The following is a 15029-nucleotide window of genomic DNA, read 5'->3' on the forward strand; positions in this document are numbered from 1 at the left end:
AGAACTCTCCTGGGAGTCAGGCCAACACTCATCGACCCATTTAGAGTAGTTTGCGTCGTAGACTCATGTTTTAGCCACTGGACAGAGAGCATTAACAGAACTGAAGTGCTTTCATGGGTAGAGAGGGGGAATTAGACAGTCTCACATGGTAATGGATGGTATGATTAGAGTGATGTTTTTTTTTTTTTTTTTTTTTTTGGTGATAAGGGTGGGTTCTCATGTCAGAGCTTGTGTAATACAACTCTCCCCATGTCCAAATATGCATACATCCATACTACAGTACATAATGAATTAGTAAATGCTATAGATGCCAAGAAAGTTGTTTCTCTTGGTTAAGTAGTACTTGTTTACCAACACCTGAGTAAATTATTTTCAGGTTGATGTTAGTATACCATAGGTCCAAGAACATACAAGTCAAAGGACCATGCCTATGTGTTTATACTACACACTTATATACTACACACTTATATACTTCATCAATGGTCAAGAAAGTTTTACATCGAATTTAGTGCATACTCTGAAAGTATGTGAATTTGTAAGCAGATTGTGTGTTTTGTTTTACATGACTAATAATGTATGCGCCCCTCTCTGTACTTGAAGTGGCCGTGTTTTATTTTTGCAGTGTTGTGTTTGATAGCACTTCTCTTGGGCTTACCGGGGTCTGGGGCTGGCTTTGATTGTTTATATATAGCAATGCATTAATCGTCTCCGAAGCAACTGAGATCTCGCCTCCTACACGACACACGCACAAAAAGAGTGTCAAGCGCCACAGAGCAGTGATGACAACATGCAATCTCCCAAGCAGAAAACGTTACCTAATCTCATTACGTTCTCTCTCTCTCCATCCTGTGAACCACAAGTTGTTTTCATCAGTGCCGGGATTATTTATAGACTGTAGGTACTAGCTATTCCATCAAAGGCTTCCTCCACTGCTTAGATGCCTGCATATCCAGAAAGGAATGGAAACAGATGTTCCAGCAGAAGTAAAAGCACCAATTCTATGACTATACAAGATTTTGTAAAACAAATAAATAGATATGGTAAGAATAGCTTTGCCCCATGCTTTGTGTGATCCTGCACTCTGTTGTTACTTTGTGATGCATTTCGCCATCATGAGCTATACATGTGTAGAGTAGGTGTATGTATTTACACCTGTTATTATTGCCAGTTCGGTCAAATGTGATACTATATATCACAGGAAAAAATTGTCTGTGTAAAAATGCCACCTCGCTGGCCCAATGGCAGAATCAGCGAAGTGGTGGAGGTATCTGCGCATTTGTCTTTTACATGCGCGTATGGCTGTAGCGTCGTAACTATTTGATTTGGTTAAGACCGAATCTGACTCCATTAATAATTTAATCTGACTCCGATTATATTAGACCTCCAATTTAGAATGAGATTCTAATTATTATTGATCATCAACTGAGATCGTCTCTAGATTTGGATACTTGATTATTGTAGTTAATTCTATACTTTTACATTGCACTCATTAATTTGGATTCCTGTTAGTAGAGTCTACGCACCAGCAAAGTTATTTGTGATCATTCCACAAACTGGTCAGTTTCGGATCATTATCCAGAGGTAATTGACTATACTGTTCAGACAAGTTGCTTCCTGCATACTTTTATCAGAATAATAGTTTTGTTAAGTCCCCCTAGATCTGCATACACTTAATTAAAATAACACTACTCTCAGCCAGAGGAGTGACTTATACTATCTAGATAGGCCGACCAATGCTACCATATCCAGACTTTTAAAAAGTCTCCATAGTTTCCTATGTACCCTTGGCCGGAATAATGTTAACAGAAATCAGAGGTAATGACTACCATTATTTAGGCGAGTTGACCAACATTTTTTTGTTCTAAATAATGATTATATTTAGTCCCTACAGTCTATGTACACTTAGTTAATGCTGAATAGTTAGCCAGAAAGCTAAGGTCTCAGAAGACATGCCCAATGCTCTATCAATGCTGAGCCGTTAGTTTGCACTAACACTGATCACAGATTTGTGTCAACAAGGCTTAATATAATCTACTAAAGGCAAGAATTTCAGAATATGTCAGAATGGAATCAAGTTTAACAATTTATTAATCAGGTAAATATGTATCAAGCCATTACATAATTAATCAATTCAGAAATAATCAATACAAAACCTCTAATGCTCAAAGATGAATCTTAAGAATAACAGATGCATACCTGACTGCAGCAAAGTATGTAGTTTAAGCACCACAGGGGTTTCTGGTTACAGAAAATTTCAATGAACAATGTGCTAAATTTCCTTAAATACCCAGACCACAACCAAATGTAGTGACAATAAGAATTTGTGGATGAATAGGTTTGGAAGTCCTGGGGTCATACTTTATATGCATATAGGAGGTAATTTAGATGAAATACCAAGGAGGGAGGCGCACCCCCAAGCAGTGGCCAGAATTTCTCTACATTCTTAAAACTGTGTTACCAGATATTCTACTTTTGTGGGGATGAGACCATAGTACCAGTCACACTGAGACCTTTTAAATGATACTAAACATGTATATAGTCAGATTCATTTTGTACATGTAATAAGATACTTGTTACATACAGGGATTTAGTTGAGTTTTAGGGGACTCTGAGCTTGAAGACAGAAGAGGGAGAGAGGGGGAAGAGAGGAACAAATGGAGAGGGACAACGAGGCGATTCTTGCTCAGTTGGGTGTGAGATGGTATCTTTGCGAGAAAGTTTCTATGTTTATTTTCTCAGAGATCATAGATTTGCTCTTTGCTTCACTGGGGAATTTTATCCTTTGAACACCTTGGCACCCTGCCTTACATCTGTAAACTGTAAAATAACTCACTTGAGGTTTGAGTGCAGATTAAGCCATTTTACCTGTCCATTAATGGTGGACTGAAATAAAATATTGGAGAAAAATATCCTATTTACCTCTCTCATGTTTTACGTCAAAGACTGCAGCTATGACATCTGATAAGCCAAATGTAGTAGAAGGACTCTTTTATTCCCTCTTCCTTTAGATTGAGGATATCATCACACACCTCCAAGACGAGACTGAAGGTGTGCCTGTCAGAACGGTCAAGAGCTTCCTGTCTAAGATTCCCAGCGTTGTTACAGGTAAATTGACAGACAAATTGGTAGCATGGATTGTAACTAAAGGTTAGTGATTTGACAGATGTTGATTAGTGGTTGATCCACATCAGCTAAAATAATTTTGTAGCAACTGAGATATACATAAACACTAATTATATTTTCATGCAACATAAATGAGAAATGAATGCAAGGGAGAGTTTACGATTCTGTTAATCTGCCAAGAAATGGGGGCCTGGGTAGCTCAGTGGTCAAATACGCTGGCTACCACCCCTGGAGTTCGCTAGTTCGCTAGTTCGAATCCCAGGGCGTGCTGAGTGACTCCAGCCAGGTCTCCTAAGCAAACAAATTGGCCCGGTTGCTAGGGAGGGTAGAGTCACATGGGGTAGCCTCCTCGTGGTCGCTATAATGTGGTTTGTTCTCGGTGGGGCGCATGGTGAATTGAGCATGGTTGCCGCAGTGGATGGCGTGAAGCCTCCACATGCGCTATGTCTCCGTGGCAACGCGCTCAACAAGCCACGTGATAAGATGTGCGGGTTGACTGTCTCAGACGCGGAGGCAACTGGGATTCGTCCTCCGCCACCCGGACTGAGGCGAATCACTATGCGACCACGAGGACTTAGAGCGCATTGGGAATTGGGCATTCCAAATTGGGAGAAAAAGGGGGAAAAATCCCCCCCAAAAAAACAAAAAAAAATCTGCCAAGCAATTATAGTGACTGTCTGATGCTGATAATTTCAAAACAGCAGATATTTGCTTATTTATTGGCCTGGACGATATGATGATTACTCATGATGTTGTGTTTTTCACATTGTACTCTTATTATTTGCAGTTCCCCTTACTATTTATATGAACTTGTTAATACTTGCAAAAAAAAATAAAAAATCTTAAAAATGTATATCTCTGTCAGCGATGCTAAAATACTGTATATACAGGGAGGTGCTTGATTTAATAGATCAGAGAGTGAATCTTTTTTTTTTTAATTCACAGACATATTTCCAGCCAGACCCTGTGGTCTCCATAGATTCTACAAATAATTTTAAATTGCACAGTTTCCTGTAGTATTTGAGAATGAATGCTGGAAGAGCAGTTAATATTTCAAATAAGTTCTTATAGAAAATGAACCTGAAGATGTGGCTTGAGCAGCTCATATCGCTAAACACAATTACCACAGTGAGCGACTCTAAATGGATGCCTGCAGGCCCACATCCAGATAACTAATAGCTGATTTGGAACTAAAGTGTTGATGTTGTAGGCGGCTGAGGTGGTGTCTGGCTAATGGAAGACCTTTAAGGCTTAGCTTGACTCAATTGACACACACATTGAGAGACCATACCATGCCTTGGCACACCATGATGATTTTGGTCTCTTTATTACAAGGCTTTGAAATGAGTATGTAATTTATGCACAAATTTGCATATGAAAATTATGTGACAATGTTTCCATTTTCTAAACTTTAGGTTCAGATATTGTTCAGTGGTTAATGAAGAACCTCAACATAGAAGATCCTGGTAGGTCCTGATTTGGAGAAAGATCCACATTTTATTGATGACTGAAGTATGCAAATTTTCATTTACTATGAAATAAAATACATTATAACAAGACTGTGCATTTCTAATGGCTGTTCGTCCAGTGGAGGCCATACACATTGGCAGTCTGATCGCTGCTCAAGGCTACATCTTCCCAATCTCTGATCATGTTCTCACCCTTAAGGATGATGGCACATTTTACCGCTTTCAGGTGAGCTTATTTTCTACCATCAAGAAAAAAAATTAACTGTGGTGCTTATGCAGGGGATGTGGGTTCGAGTCAGACTTGTGGTGTTCCTGGACTGTATTACAGAAACTTCTTGTCTTGAGTGTTCAGTTAAGATCTGACAAGTTCAAGTTAGGATAACTGAAATTGCCATGGTTATTAAAAAGACAAGAAAAGATTCTAGAGTCAGGATTTTTGTGTGTCTATGTTCAGAAATGAAGTCACCAAACGTAAGTTCGGGAGAAGCAAGCCCATTTAATCTTCCAATTAATTATGAGAGTATAAAAGCAACCTCTCACCTCATCATAGTGTCAGTTTTCCTGGCATCCCACCACCTCCCCTACTCCTCTGCAGGTATTTCTCCCATTTATACCATCTCAATACTTCACTAGTCCTGGGTTGGGGGGGTTATATCTGAGCTCAGTTCGAGTCTCCTCCTTGAGCCCATCCATCGTGGACAGCAAGCCATACCATTTACGCTAAAGATTATATAGGCACTCAAACTCATGAATAGCTTATTACCATACAACTCTGACTATTTCCGCTGTGTATAGTGTATACAGTGAATAATGTATACTGTGCATTTCTGTATGCATGGAATACCTAAATGACCTACTACATTTGCCCAAATTTGCAGTATAGATCTGAGCTTACTGTGTGGAATACTGTATTGCACAATGTAATGTACTCAACTTGACCTTCCATTTCCAGTGGGATGGATGAACCGAAAGTAGTTTCAGTCACAATTTTTTAACATCTCTTTTGACACATTATTTGATTGGACTGTCAAATTTAGTAAAATTTTTAAACCAAATTAGATTAAAAGCAACCATTTTTATTTCCAAGATGATATCTGGATGCCACTCACTGAATTAAAGATGCATCTTGATGAGATGTGACAAACATAGTGAGATCATAATATTTATTGTAGAATAATGCCTACTGTTTCACATACTATAAAAAAAAGAATAGGAAGTATGTATTGCCTGTAATATGGCCCCTCATTCCAATTCCCATTATTTCCTGTGCTCTTTCGAATACTATAATAGGTCAACAAAAAAGATTGCAATTCTACTCATTCAATTAAGTATAAGCTGCCAGTTTACATTTAGCACATCTAATATTCTATAACATCACTGAATCTGCATTGTCACTGTCCAGTTGAACAATTAACAAACTGAGGACAAACTATGAACAAGCTCCATGTTTGCTGCAGCCACCACTGACCTTTACACCTCCTAAACAATCAGGATTGTGTTTGATCAGTGCTGCCTCCAGCTACCTTCTTAAGCACCACCAGCTATTAGAATTCAAAGTTTTTCACTACAGATTGTATAGGTCAGGCAATTCATCAAAGAGATTAATTCAACAAGGATGTTATTTTATTGTCTGTTGTTATGCATTGAAGATCTAAGGTGGTAATCCGAACACTTCCACTAGAAAAAGGTACATATTTATCTTGTAAAGCCTGATCCTTCATTTATCAGTGATTCAGCCGATTAGAGAAGAGATGGCCAAAGGCACTTTCACTGAGCCTATTTATCTCACATTACTCTGATGTTTTACTGGAGAAACACTGCAATCTTTTGATGGTAAAAATGTGAGAAGCCCCATAATGTAATTCAGTAATTATTTAAAATGTAAATATTAAAATATTCTCTTCTTCATGTGCAATTCTCTTAGAGTACTGTACCTTATTTAAATGACTAAAGTACCATGTTTAACCCATTTTTAAATGAAGGTCTGGTCAATATCATGTTGTACATATGTAACCAATAGAAAACCTTGCTGTAAGTTATCCATGGTTTTACAAAAGAAACAGAATTCTTAGATAATGACATTCAGCTATAATAAAGAATCAGTAAGTGAATAAAGGAATCCAAGTTTCTTTGATACGTTCATTAATTACTCAGGAGGGAATTAGTGTTTCTCTGCTGCTCTGGAGTATGGCTCATCAGCTCATTGCATGACGATAATGATCTCAGTACACCATCATTTTCTTTGTGCCACCCATAGTCTTTCAGACTGGCTCCTTGAAGGCGAGAGGGCTTTTTCAGTTGTTAGAAATGTTGTTAATGGCTTTCACATCCTGATAAAAAAGACAGTGACTACAATAATATATGCACAGAAAAGAATCATTATTTGATTTTGGCTTGTAAGCAGGTGATAAGAAATCCTTAGTTCTTTCAAACTCTCAACCAATCCAAAACAGAATGAAAGTCATTCAGTAAAGTGGGCATCAACAATACAGTGCATCCGGAAAGTATTCGAAAGTATTTCGTTTTTTATTTTTAATAAATTTGCAAAGATTTCAAACAAACTTCTTTCACGTTGTCATTATGGGGTATTGTTTGTAGAATTTTGAGGAAAATAATGAATTTAATCCATTTTGGAATAAGGCTGTAACATAACAAAATGTGGAAAAAGTGAAGCGCTGTGAATACTTTCCGGATGCACTGTATGTATTTGTAATCTCAGCATGTTTATAGACAGCCAACAGTCCATTCACTGACAGTCTGGTGCATATTGCACATAAAAGTGACAAGCACTTTCTAGATTTTGCAAGCTCTGTTCTGACTGGCTGGTTTTGCACAATTCCTGTAAGTTCGGGTGCACAGGTTTGTACAGCAGTAGTCCACCTGGAAACAAAGTCATGTTTACCAGGTACCAGGCTGTCACAAAAGCGGTGTCCATATATGCATACTTCTTCGCTATACACTACCGTTCAAAAGTTTAGGGTCACTTACTCATTCTTTCTTAATTTTTTTTTCTCCACATTTTAGAATAATAGTAAAGTCATCACATCTATGGAATAATAGATATTTTTTTATGTAATTAAATAAATTAATATGTTGGCACAATTATATTTTTGTCTACAAAACTAATTTCAAACTTTTAAGCATACACCTTCAGATCAAAAGGTTTTTAAGATCATGAGAAACATTTCAGGCAAGTGACCCCAAACTGTTGAATGGTAGTGTATAGTATGCCAAAAACAGTATGCCATTGGAGTAGAATGTTCGAATCCTCAGTATTCATAAAACAGTAGGCATGCCTCGATGGCACACTATTTCCAGTGAGATTCTGAAGTATGGATTGACTGCACACTTTATCATCCCATAATCCCACGGGAGTTTAGGAGACATTACGTCATGTATTCTTAAAGCTAGCATTGACTGGCACTGCTGTGAAATTATGTGAACACGATTTTTTTTAATGTCGGTCTGTTATTGTGATATCAACTATGATATCTCAGGTAAACCCGCCCCTAAAGGTCATGTAAAAACAAAACAAACTGTGGTTGGTCTGTTTACTTAGGTGTGTGTGAATTTCAAAAAAACATACTGTAAGATCTGTGTCATATTTCTTCCTTTCTTGTACAGGCTCCATACTTTTGGCCATCTAATTGCTGGGAGCCAGAGAACACAGACTATGGTAAGAGAAGCACCCTGCTGTGCAGTCTCCCAATGACTTTTCTCTCTCAGATGAAGAGTACACTGAGCTTTACAGGTGATGTTTTTTTCTGAGAGCTAATATAACTCACAAAGTCACCGAGTCACTGGGCGCCCCCTTTTCAGCCCCCAGTCTGCTCTCTCAGGATTATTACAGCTGTTACTCTGTTGGACAGGCTAACGGTGAGGAAGAACTCCAGAGCATCCCTGCATCTGTGGATAGTTCTGTAATACGGCTAGAGAATGTGTTGATTGTGGGCAGCTGCTCACTGATGGTCGATGGTGACTCATTCACAGTTCCTACTGTCTATAAACTGGCCAAGCAGAGATGATATATGCACAGGAAGACACAAAATCCAATCAAGGACTTACCCTGGATATGTGTGTGTGATAGCGTGGGGGATAATACATGACTGTCAAGCCTTTCATGGCCTCTTGTCTGTATCTCTCTCTCTTTCTCTCTCCAGCTTTCTATTGGTCCTGAATGTCCTTTTTGTTTTAATAGATTTTTGTTTTTCAAGAAATCTCGTATACTCGTAAATCTTAGATTAAAACCCTTGTTTAAGATTTTAAAAAGCCTTTTTAGTTAATATCACTAAATTTCAAAGCTCTGGTAAAATCAAGAGTGTAACATACAGTATGTACTGTTAAACTGTATAGCTTGAATGCAATGTAAGTCGCTTTGATTAAAAGCATTGGCCAAATACATAAATGTTAATTTTCACTTTTATAAATCTATGGAAGATCTTTAGCTTTTCAGTTGATTTGGTGTAGTGAAGGAGTTCTATGTTTTGTATTTGATGGATTTGCCATTTGCACACTTTTAGTAATTTTTAAAATGATATTTAGATTTTTCTCTAGCAATTTACAATAAGATTATGTTTAACATTTGTAATGTATTTGGTAACATTAACCAACAATTAACAAAATGTTTTTACAGTATTTATTGATCTTGGTTAATATTAATCTATAAAGATACAACTGTTCATTGTTAGTTCATGTTAGTTCATAATGCGTTAACTGATGTTAACATATACAGCTTTTAAAAAAATATATTATCTTACAATTAACATTAACCAAGATTAATAACTAAGTCCATTAAAATATTGTTCATTGTTAGTTCATGATAACTATTGTAGTTAACTTATGTAATATTAATGAATACAATCTTATTGTAAAATGTTACCAATTTTTCTTATTATTGAAAAATGTGACTTTGACTGTAAATTGGCAATGTGGTTTTATGTGTATCGTAACCAGGGACTAAAAACTAAATGTTTTTCATTTCGGTTCGTTCTGAGCAAAAACTGTATTTTTTCGTTCCGGTTTAGAATTTCCGCAGCCTCTTTTCCAATTGATAACCGGTTAGAAAAAACAAACATTTACATTTGCTCAAAACAAGCAAATACAAATCTTTATTCCTTCTCTGTCTCTCTCTCACCCTATCACAGCCATCTATCTGTGCAAGCGGACCATGCAGAACAAGACCCGGCTGGAGCTGGCAGACTATGAGGCGGTAAGTGACCCACTGCAATGACAGCAGAGCATTTAAGTTCTGATTCTCTCAGCTATTGACAGATATGTCAAATTACTGAATTACCCGAAAGCACCAATTGTTGGCCCTTGTCATTGAGCATTAAAGGTGAAGTGTGTAATTTGTATGATGTTAAAATGCTTTCTCCTAACACAACTTCATGTGCAGAGACTTTACGTATGCCATTCATACATTGATTTCCCCAAAGAGTGTAAACACTATGTAGCTCTTTCAACATTTCCTTGTTTGTTTAAGAGACTACCTATTTGTCTGTATCAAGGAGGTCTAAAATACATAGAGAGTAGCATCTCAGTCTCAGTTGGCATGTGCAACCTGGATGCTCTTTGCTTCATGAGCCGTTAATGCAATGAGTCTGATCTCTGTATATTAGAACTTTTTTTTTTTTCCTTTTCTACCAATTTGGAATGCCCAAATCCCAATGTGCTTCCAAGTCCTCGTGGTCACGTAGTGATTCGCCTCAGTCCAGGTGGCGGAGGACGAATCCCAGTTGCCTCCGCGTCTGAGACCATCAACCCGCGCAGCTTATCATGTGGCTTGTTGAGCACGTTGCCACGGAATCATAGCGCGTGTGGAGGCTTAACGCCATCCACCACAGCAACCAAGCTCAACTCACCATGCGCCCCACGGAGAACGAACCACATTATAGCGACCACGAGGAGTTTACCCCATGTGACTCTACCCTCCCTAGCAACCAGGCCAATTTGGTTGCTTAGGAGACCTGGCTGGAGTCACTCAGCACGCCCTGGGATTCGAACTAGCGAGCTAGCGAACTCCAGGAGCGGTAGCCAGCGTATTTTACCACTGAACTACCCAGGCCCATATTAGAACTTCTTAAAGCAGACAGGGAAAAATATTACAGTAATCTATTTCATTAAGAGCCCTTGGGCACTGGTGAAACATCTGCTATAATAATAAAATGCTTAGGATTTATGTGTTGCACACAAAAAAATATTATATTGTGAGAATACACCTATATTTTTGAATTGCAGTTAATGAAGAAACATGCTTTTTCACCGCATAACTGTGTAGTTATTGCATCTATCTGCCAGGCCTACCGGCTGAAGCTACTGTAAACAGCTAAGCCTGAATTATGGCATCGAGTAGGAAGTAGAGTACTTTGGAAACCTGTTTAGAAACAATCACTATTTTTGCCATTCTTTCTCTCCTTTTATTTTTTAATTTATTTATTTCCTTCCTTTCCTTTTATTTTCTTTCTTTTTTAATTTCCTTTTATTTATTTTCTTTCTTTCTTACCTTTCTTTTCTTTCTTTACTTTTTCTTTCTTTTCTTTCTTTCTTTCTTTCAGGAGAATCTAGCAAGGCTACAGAGGGCTTTTGCCAGGAAGTGGGAGTTCATCTTCATGCAGGCAGAGGCACAGGTCAAGTAAGTGCTGTTGTCAGGACAACTACATAAACACTTGCACACACTCTTACCTGCCCTCTTCTCTGTTGGAAACACATCTGTCCTTTAGAATCAACCCACACACATTCACACAAAGACATATATGCAAACACACACTCTGATTATGATGTAACATAATAATATTGGTGAGCCCATTGTTATATGTAACACATTAACATATGTGTTTGATTTGTAGTGGCCATCATTGGCTAAAGCTGTCTCTCGCTCTTCAAACACCAGCTGAAGAGCCTCACCTGATGGCAAAAGGCTGCAAACACAAGTCACCCCCTCTCTGATTTGTGATCATCGTTCTGTCTCTATCAAAATCGCAGAAACAGATTTTGGGGAGAGTGACAAAGGGAGGGAGTGAGAGGATGATAGGGCTCAAAAAGTCTCAGGGCTCAAAAACAGGATCAGTGAGAGCGAGAGAGTGATGCAGCAAATGTCAGTTACATAAGAGTGAAGTGGCAGGAATGGAAATTAATTAGCTCTGCTCGCAGGCAGGTTGCAACTTTGAAGAGCACAAGGCTTTGCTCTTTGTCTGGTTTAATGTGTGTGTGAATTGGGAATGTTTCCTTGATTTATTCAATATTAATATCTTGCAGCTTTGTGTTTCCCTTTGATTTTGTAGGATCGACAGGAAAAAAGACAAGACCGAGAGAAAGATTCTGGACAGTCAGGAGAGAGCCTTCTGGGATGTTCATCGACCTGTGGTGTGTTTGGTTGTGTGTGTGGGCGGATTTGGGTGGTTTACAAGGACATTTTTTAGGTTACAAACTGGTAATTAAAAGGGTATTATGCTATAAATGTGGTTATGAGGACATTTCTAGTGTCCCCATAATTCAAATTGCTTAAAAAACATACTAAACTATGTTTATTTGAAAATGTAAAAATGCAGGATATTTTTTGTGAGGGTTAGGTGTAGGGGTAGGGTTTGGGTTAGAGGATAGAATCTGTTGTTCGAACAGTATGTAAATCATTATGTCTATGAAGAGTCCTCATAAGGATAGCCACACCAACATGTGTGTGTGTGTGTGTGTGCGCGCGCGCGCGCGTGCGTGTGTGTAAGGGGTGGATCCAGTTTGGGATGGGCTGCTGTATTTGTGTCTTGTTTGGAGATGTTTCAGTTTAATAAGATCAAGTGGGAAATTTATTTTTCTGCACTGGTTTTTCACATTTGTGTCAAAAAGACTCACATGAGTGTTACTGTGATCCACAGCCAGGGTGTGTCAACACCACAGAGATGGACATCAGGAAGTGTCGCCGCCTGAAGAATCCTCAAAGAGTGAAAAAGGTGCTGATGCTGTATTAATGTGCATGTTTATGCATAAGACTGAGTGTCCCGGATTGTATTTGAGACCCATCTCTCTCTCTCTCTGGTTGACAGTCAGTATATGGTGTAGTGGATGACACACAGACGCAGAGTCCTGTGCACACACCTTCACAACAGAGCAACAAGGACACCAAAGAGGGCGTAGAGAAAGAGGTGTGTGTGCAAGAAAGAATCTTGACCGTCTCAGGGTCGCTATTCATATTTAGCTTGGATTACTCACATGCCCATGCTGAAATACAGTGAGTAACGGTACTCTGTCTCTTTCAGATTCTGTTCTTGAACACTCAGTTGGATCGACACTGTATGAAAATGTCCAAAGTAGCTGAGACGTAAGTACTCTTTCTCACAGAGGTTTCGAGAGTATGGGAATAACATGAGTCAGTAAAACAATAGTTTCCCTTGGCGTAAGCCCTGTCCTACAGTTCAGCCTCAAGATTCTAGCTCGAACCATCAGATCCTGCCAGAAGGCAATATGGCAGGGGAGAGGAGCTTGCCCCTAACAGTAGGACGGGACCAAAACTGTGGTTTTGGAGTGGCGGGGGTGAAAGCAATGTGGCACAATGAGCGATGAGAGACAGATGGATCATGATTGAATCAAATGCCTGAACTGAATGAATGAATGACTTAATACTTAAAACAAGTCCTCTGCCAGAAACATCGCATACGCTTTCACTTCTTGATCTGTCAATAAAACAAAAAATTGAAGGGTCATAGGGCACTTCAATTAGAATGTTTTTTTTTTTAAAATCTGTATATGTATGTCTTGTTTTCCAATAAAAATATCTAAACATCTTTAAAACAAGATACATTTACTTGAAAAGCAAAAAGCATGCAATATTAATGCTTTTTAGAGAATACACTAAAAGAGGCCATGACATGATCTTTTCACATAAAAGTGTTCATATTACTTTAAAAGCAAACTGTTAGTTTCAGAACTCAAAACATCCTCCTATCTGCAAAAAGAGCATTTGTTGAAACCAAGCTTCCAAAGCAACTCATTCTCTACTTCCTCCACATTGTGATGTCACACTGTGGTAGACATTTGCATCTGACAGCCTCCACAACTTCACATCAATGACTACTTTACCTTATCAATTCTGTAGCCCCACCCGGTTGCGGTGAGCAGTGAGATAGCACGGAGAGAGCAGATCAGTCAAGAGCAGAGAGCAAATCATAACAGTGAGCGTTTACTGTCAAGTCTTAAAGGAGAGGCAGCACCAAAACTGAGTTTTTCTTGACAGAGGGCCAGAATGAGTGTGAAAAATTATCATGTTTTACAATTTATTTATTTGTTATTTTTCAAAAATATATTTTGGGGTTTTCATTCTGACTGCTGTCTCAGAAAAAGGACAGTGATCGATGGGGCCGTACTGTATAAAAAATAAATAAAAATAAAATTATATATATAAATATAAACTGTGTTTTTGTACTTATTTGAAGAATGAAAAATTTGATTACAATCCAGGAGTTTTCTGACAATGTGTAAATGTGACTTAAAAAGAACAATGTCCTAAATGAGAGAAAAAATGATTCAGTAAATTTCAGCACAGTGAAACTCAGTAGAAAGAAATATGATACAATGTTAAACATGCTTTAACACTCACAGTATTTTACTTATTTTTAACCAGGCTTTAAGGACATGTATTGCAGTTTCAGCAATACCACTCATATTTTCACATATACGTGTATTACACTTATTCACTAAACTGGAAAACACTGGGCTATGAATCATTTAAATGAAGTATGATTAATACAAAATGTACATACCCAGTCCTCGCATGTGCACAAAACGTGGTCAAACCCCACATATGCAATCCATATGCATCCTTCAAAAATGATCCACAACAAACACTCAATTTTAACATACAACTCTTCTGAACAACTATTTAATGCAATTTATCAGAATTTTGTGTAAACTTTGATATTTACCCAATAATTCTCAACCGATGAACAAAACTGGGAGCTTTCTTGTGCAATACATGTTCTCAGGTTTCTAACCAGAACACATCTGCAGCACAAGAGAGAACTGGAAAGCAGGTGTTGCAAAACTCCGGTTCTTAAAGAGGCCACATCCAATTTATGATAAGAGTTCAATTTCATGAAATTTCTCCACTTGGTTACACAACTATAAGTGAATGACAAAGAACATAATTATATAATTAAACATTTAACTATACATAATTAAAATAATTTTAAAAAATGCATGTCATGAAACTTTTAAGTATATTTCCCTATTGCCTTTGTGTGTGTGTGTGTGTGTGTGTGTGTGTGTGTGTGTGTGTGTGTAAGCATAAATCTTACAAGCATGAAAACAAATCTAAAATTTAGTGAGGTAACACAAGAAACAACAATTTACCTTTGGGGTAGGAAAAATATACTGAAAGCTTTTGTGGATATGTCTATCTTTTTTGCTTCTCAAGTACATTTAATGTGTTTTAAGGACGTTTGGATGTTA

General features: G+C 38.0%; 1 protein-coding gene across 2 annotated transcripts in view; it reads left to right on the forward strand.

Annotated features, from left to right (window-relative positions):
• LOC127416465 (regulator of G-protein signaling 6-like) overlaps positions 1-15029 on the forward strand; it is a 107769-nt gene that overhangs the window by 76611 nt on the left and 16129 nt on the right. For both annotated transcript variants that reach the window (XM_051655848.1, XM_051655849.1), the window contains exons 3-12: positions 3009-3105; positions 4539-4589; positions 4712-4818; positions 8217-8268; positions 9737-9801; positions 11147-11223; positions 11873-11954; positions 12461-12535; positions 12629-12727; positions 12842-12903. In XM_051655848.1, the coding sequence (XP_051511808.1) occupies positions 3009-3105; positions 4539-4589; positions 4712-4818; positions 8217-8268; positions 9737-9801; positions 11147-11223; positions 11873-11954; positions 12461-12535; positions 12629-12727; positions 12842-12903 (767 nt within the window). The remainder of the gene's footprint in view (positions 1-3008; positions 3106-4538; positions 4590-4711; positions 4819-8216; positions 8269-9736; positions 9802-11146; positions 11224-11872; positions 11955-12460; positions 12536-12628; positions 12728-12841; positions 12904-15029) is intronic.

Source organism: Myxocyprinus asiaticus, chromosome 25, assembly GCF_019703515.2.
Source record: "Myxocyprinus asiaticus isolate MX2 ecotype Aquarium Trade chromosome 25, UBuf_Myxa_2, whole genome shotgun sequence".
Lineage (NCBI taxonomy): Eukaryota > Metazoa > Chordata > Actinopteri > Cypriniformes > Catostomidae > Myxocyprinus > Myxocyprinus asiaticus.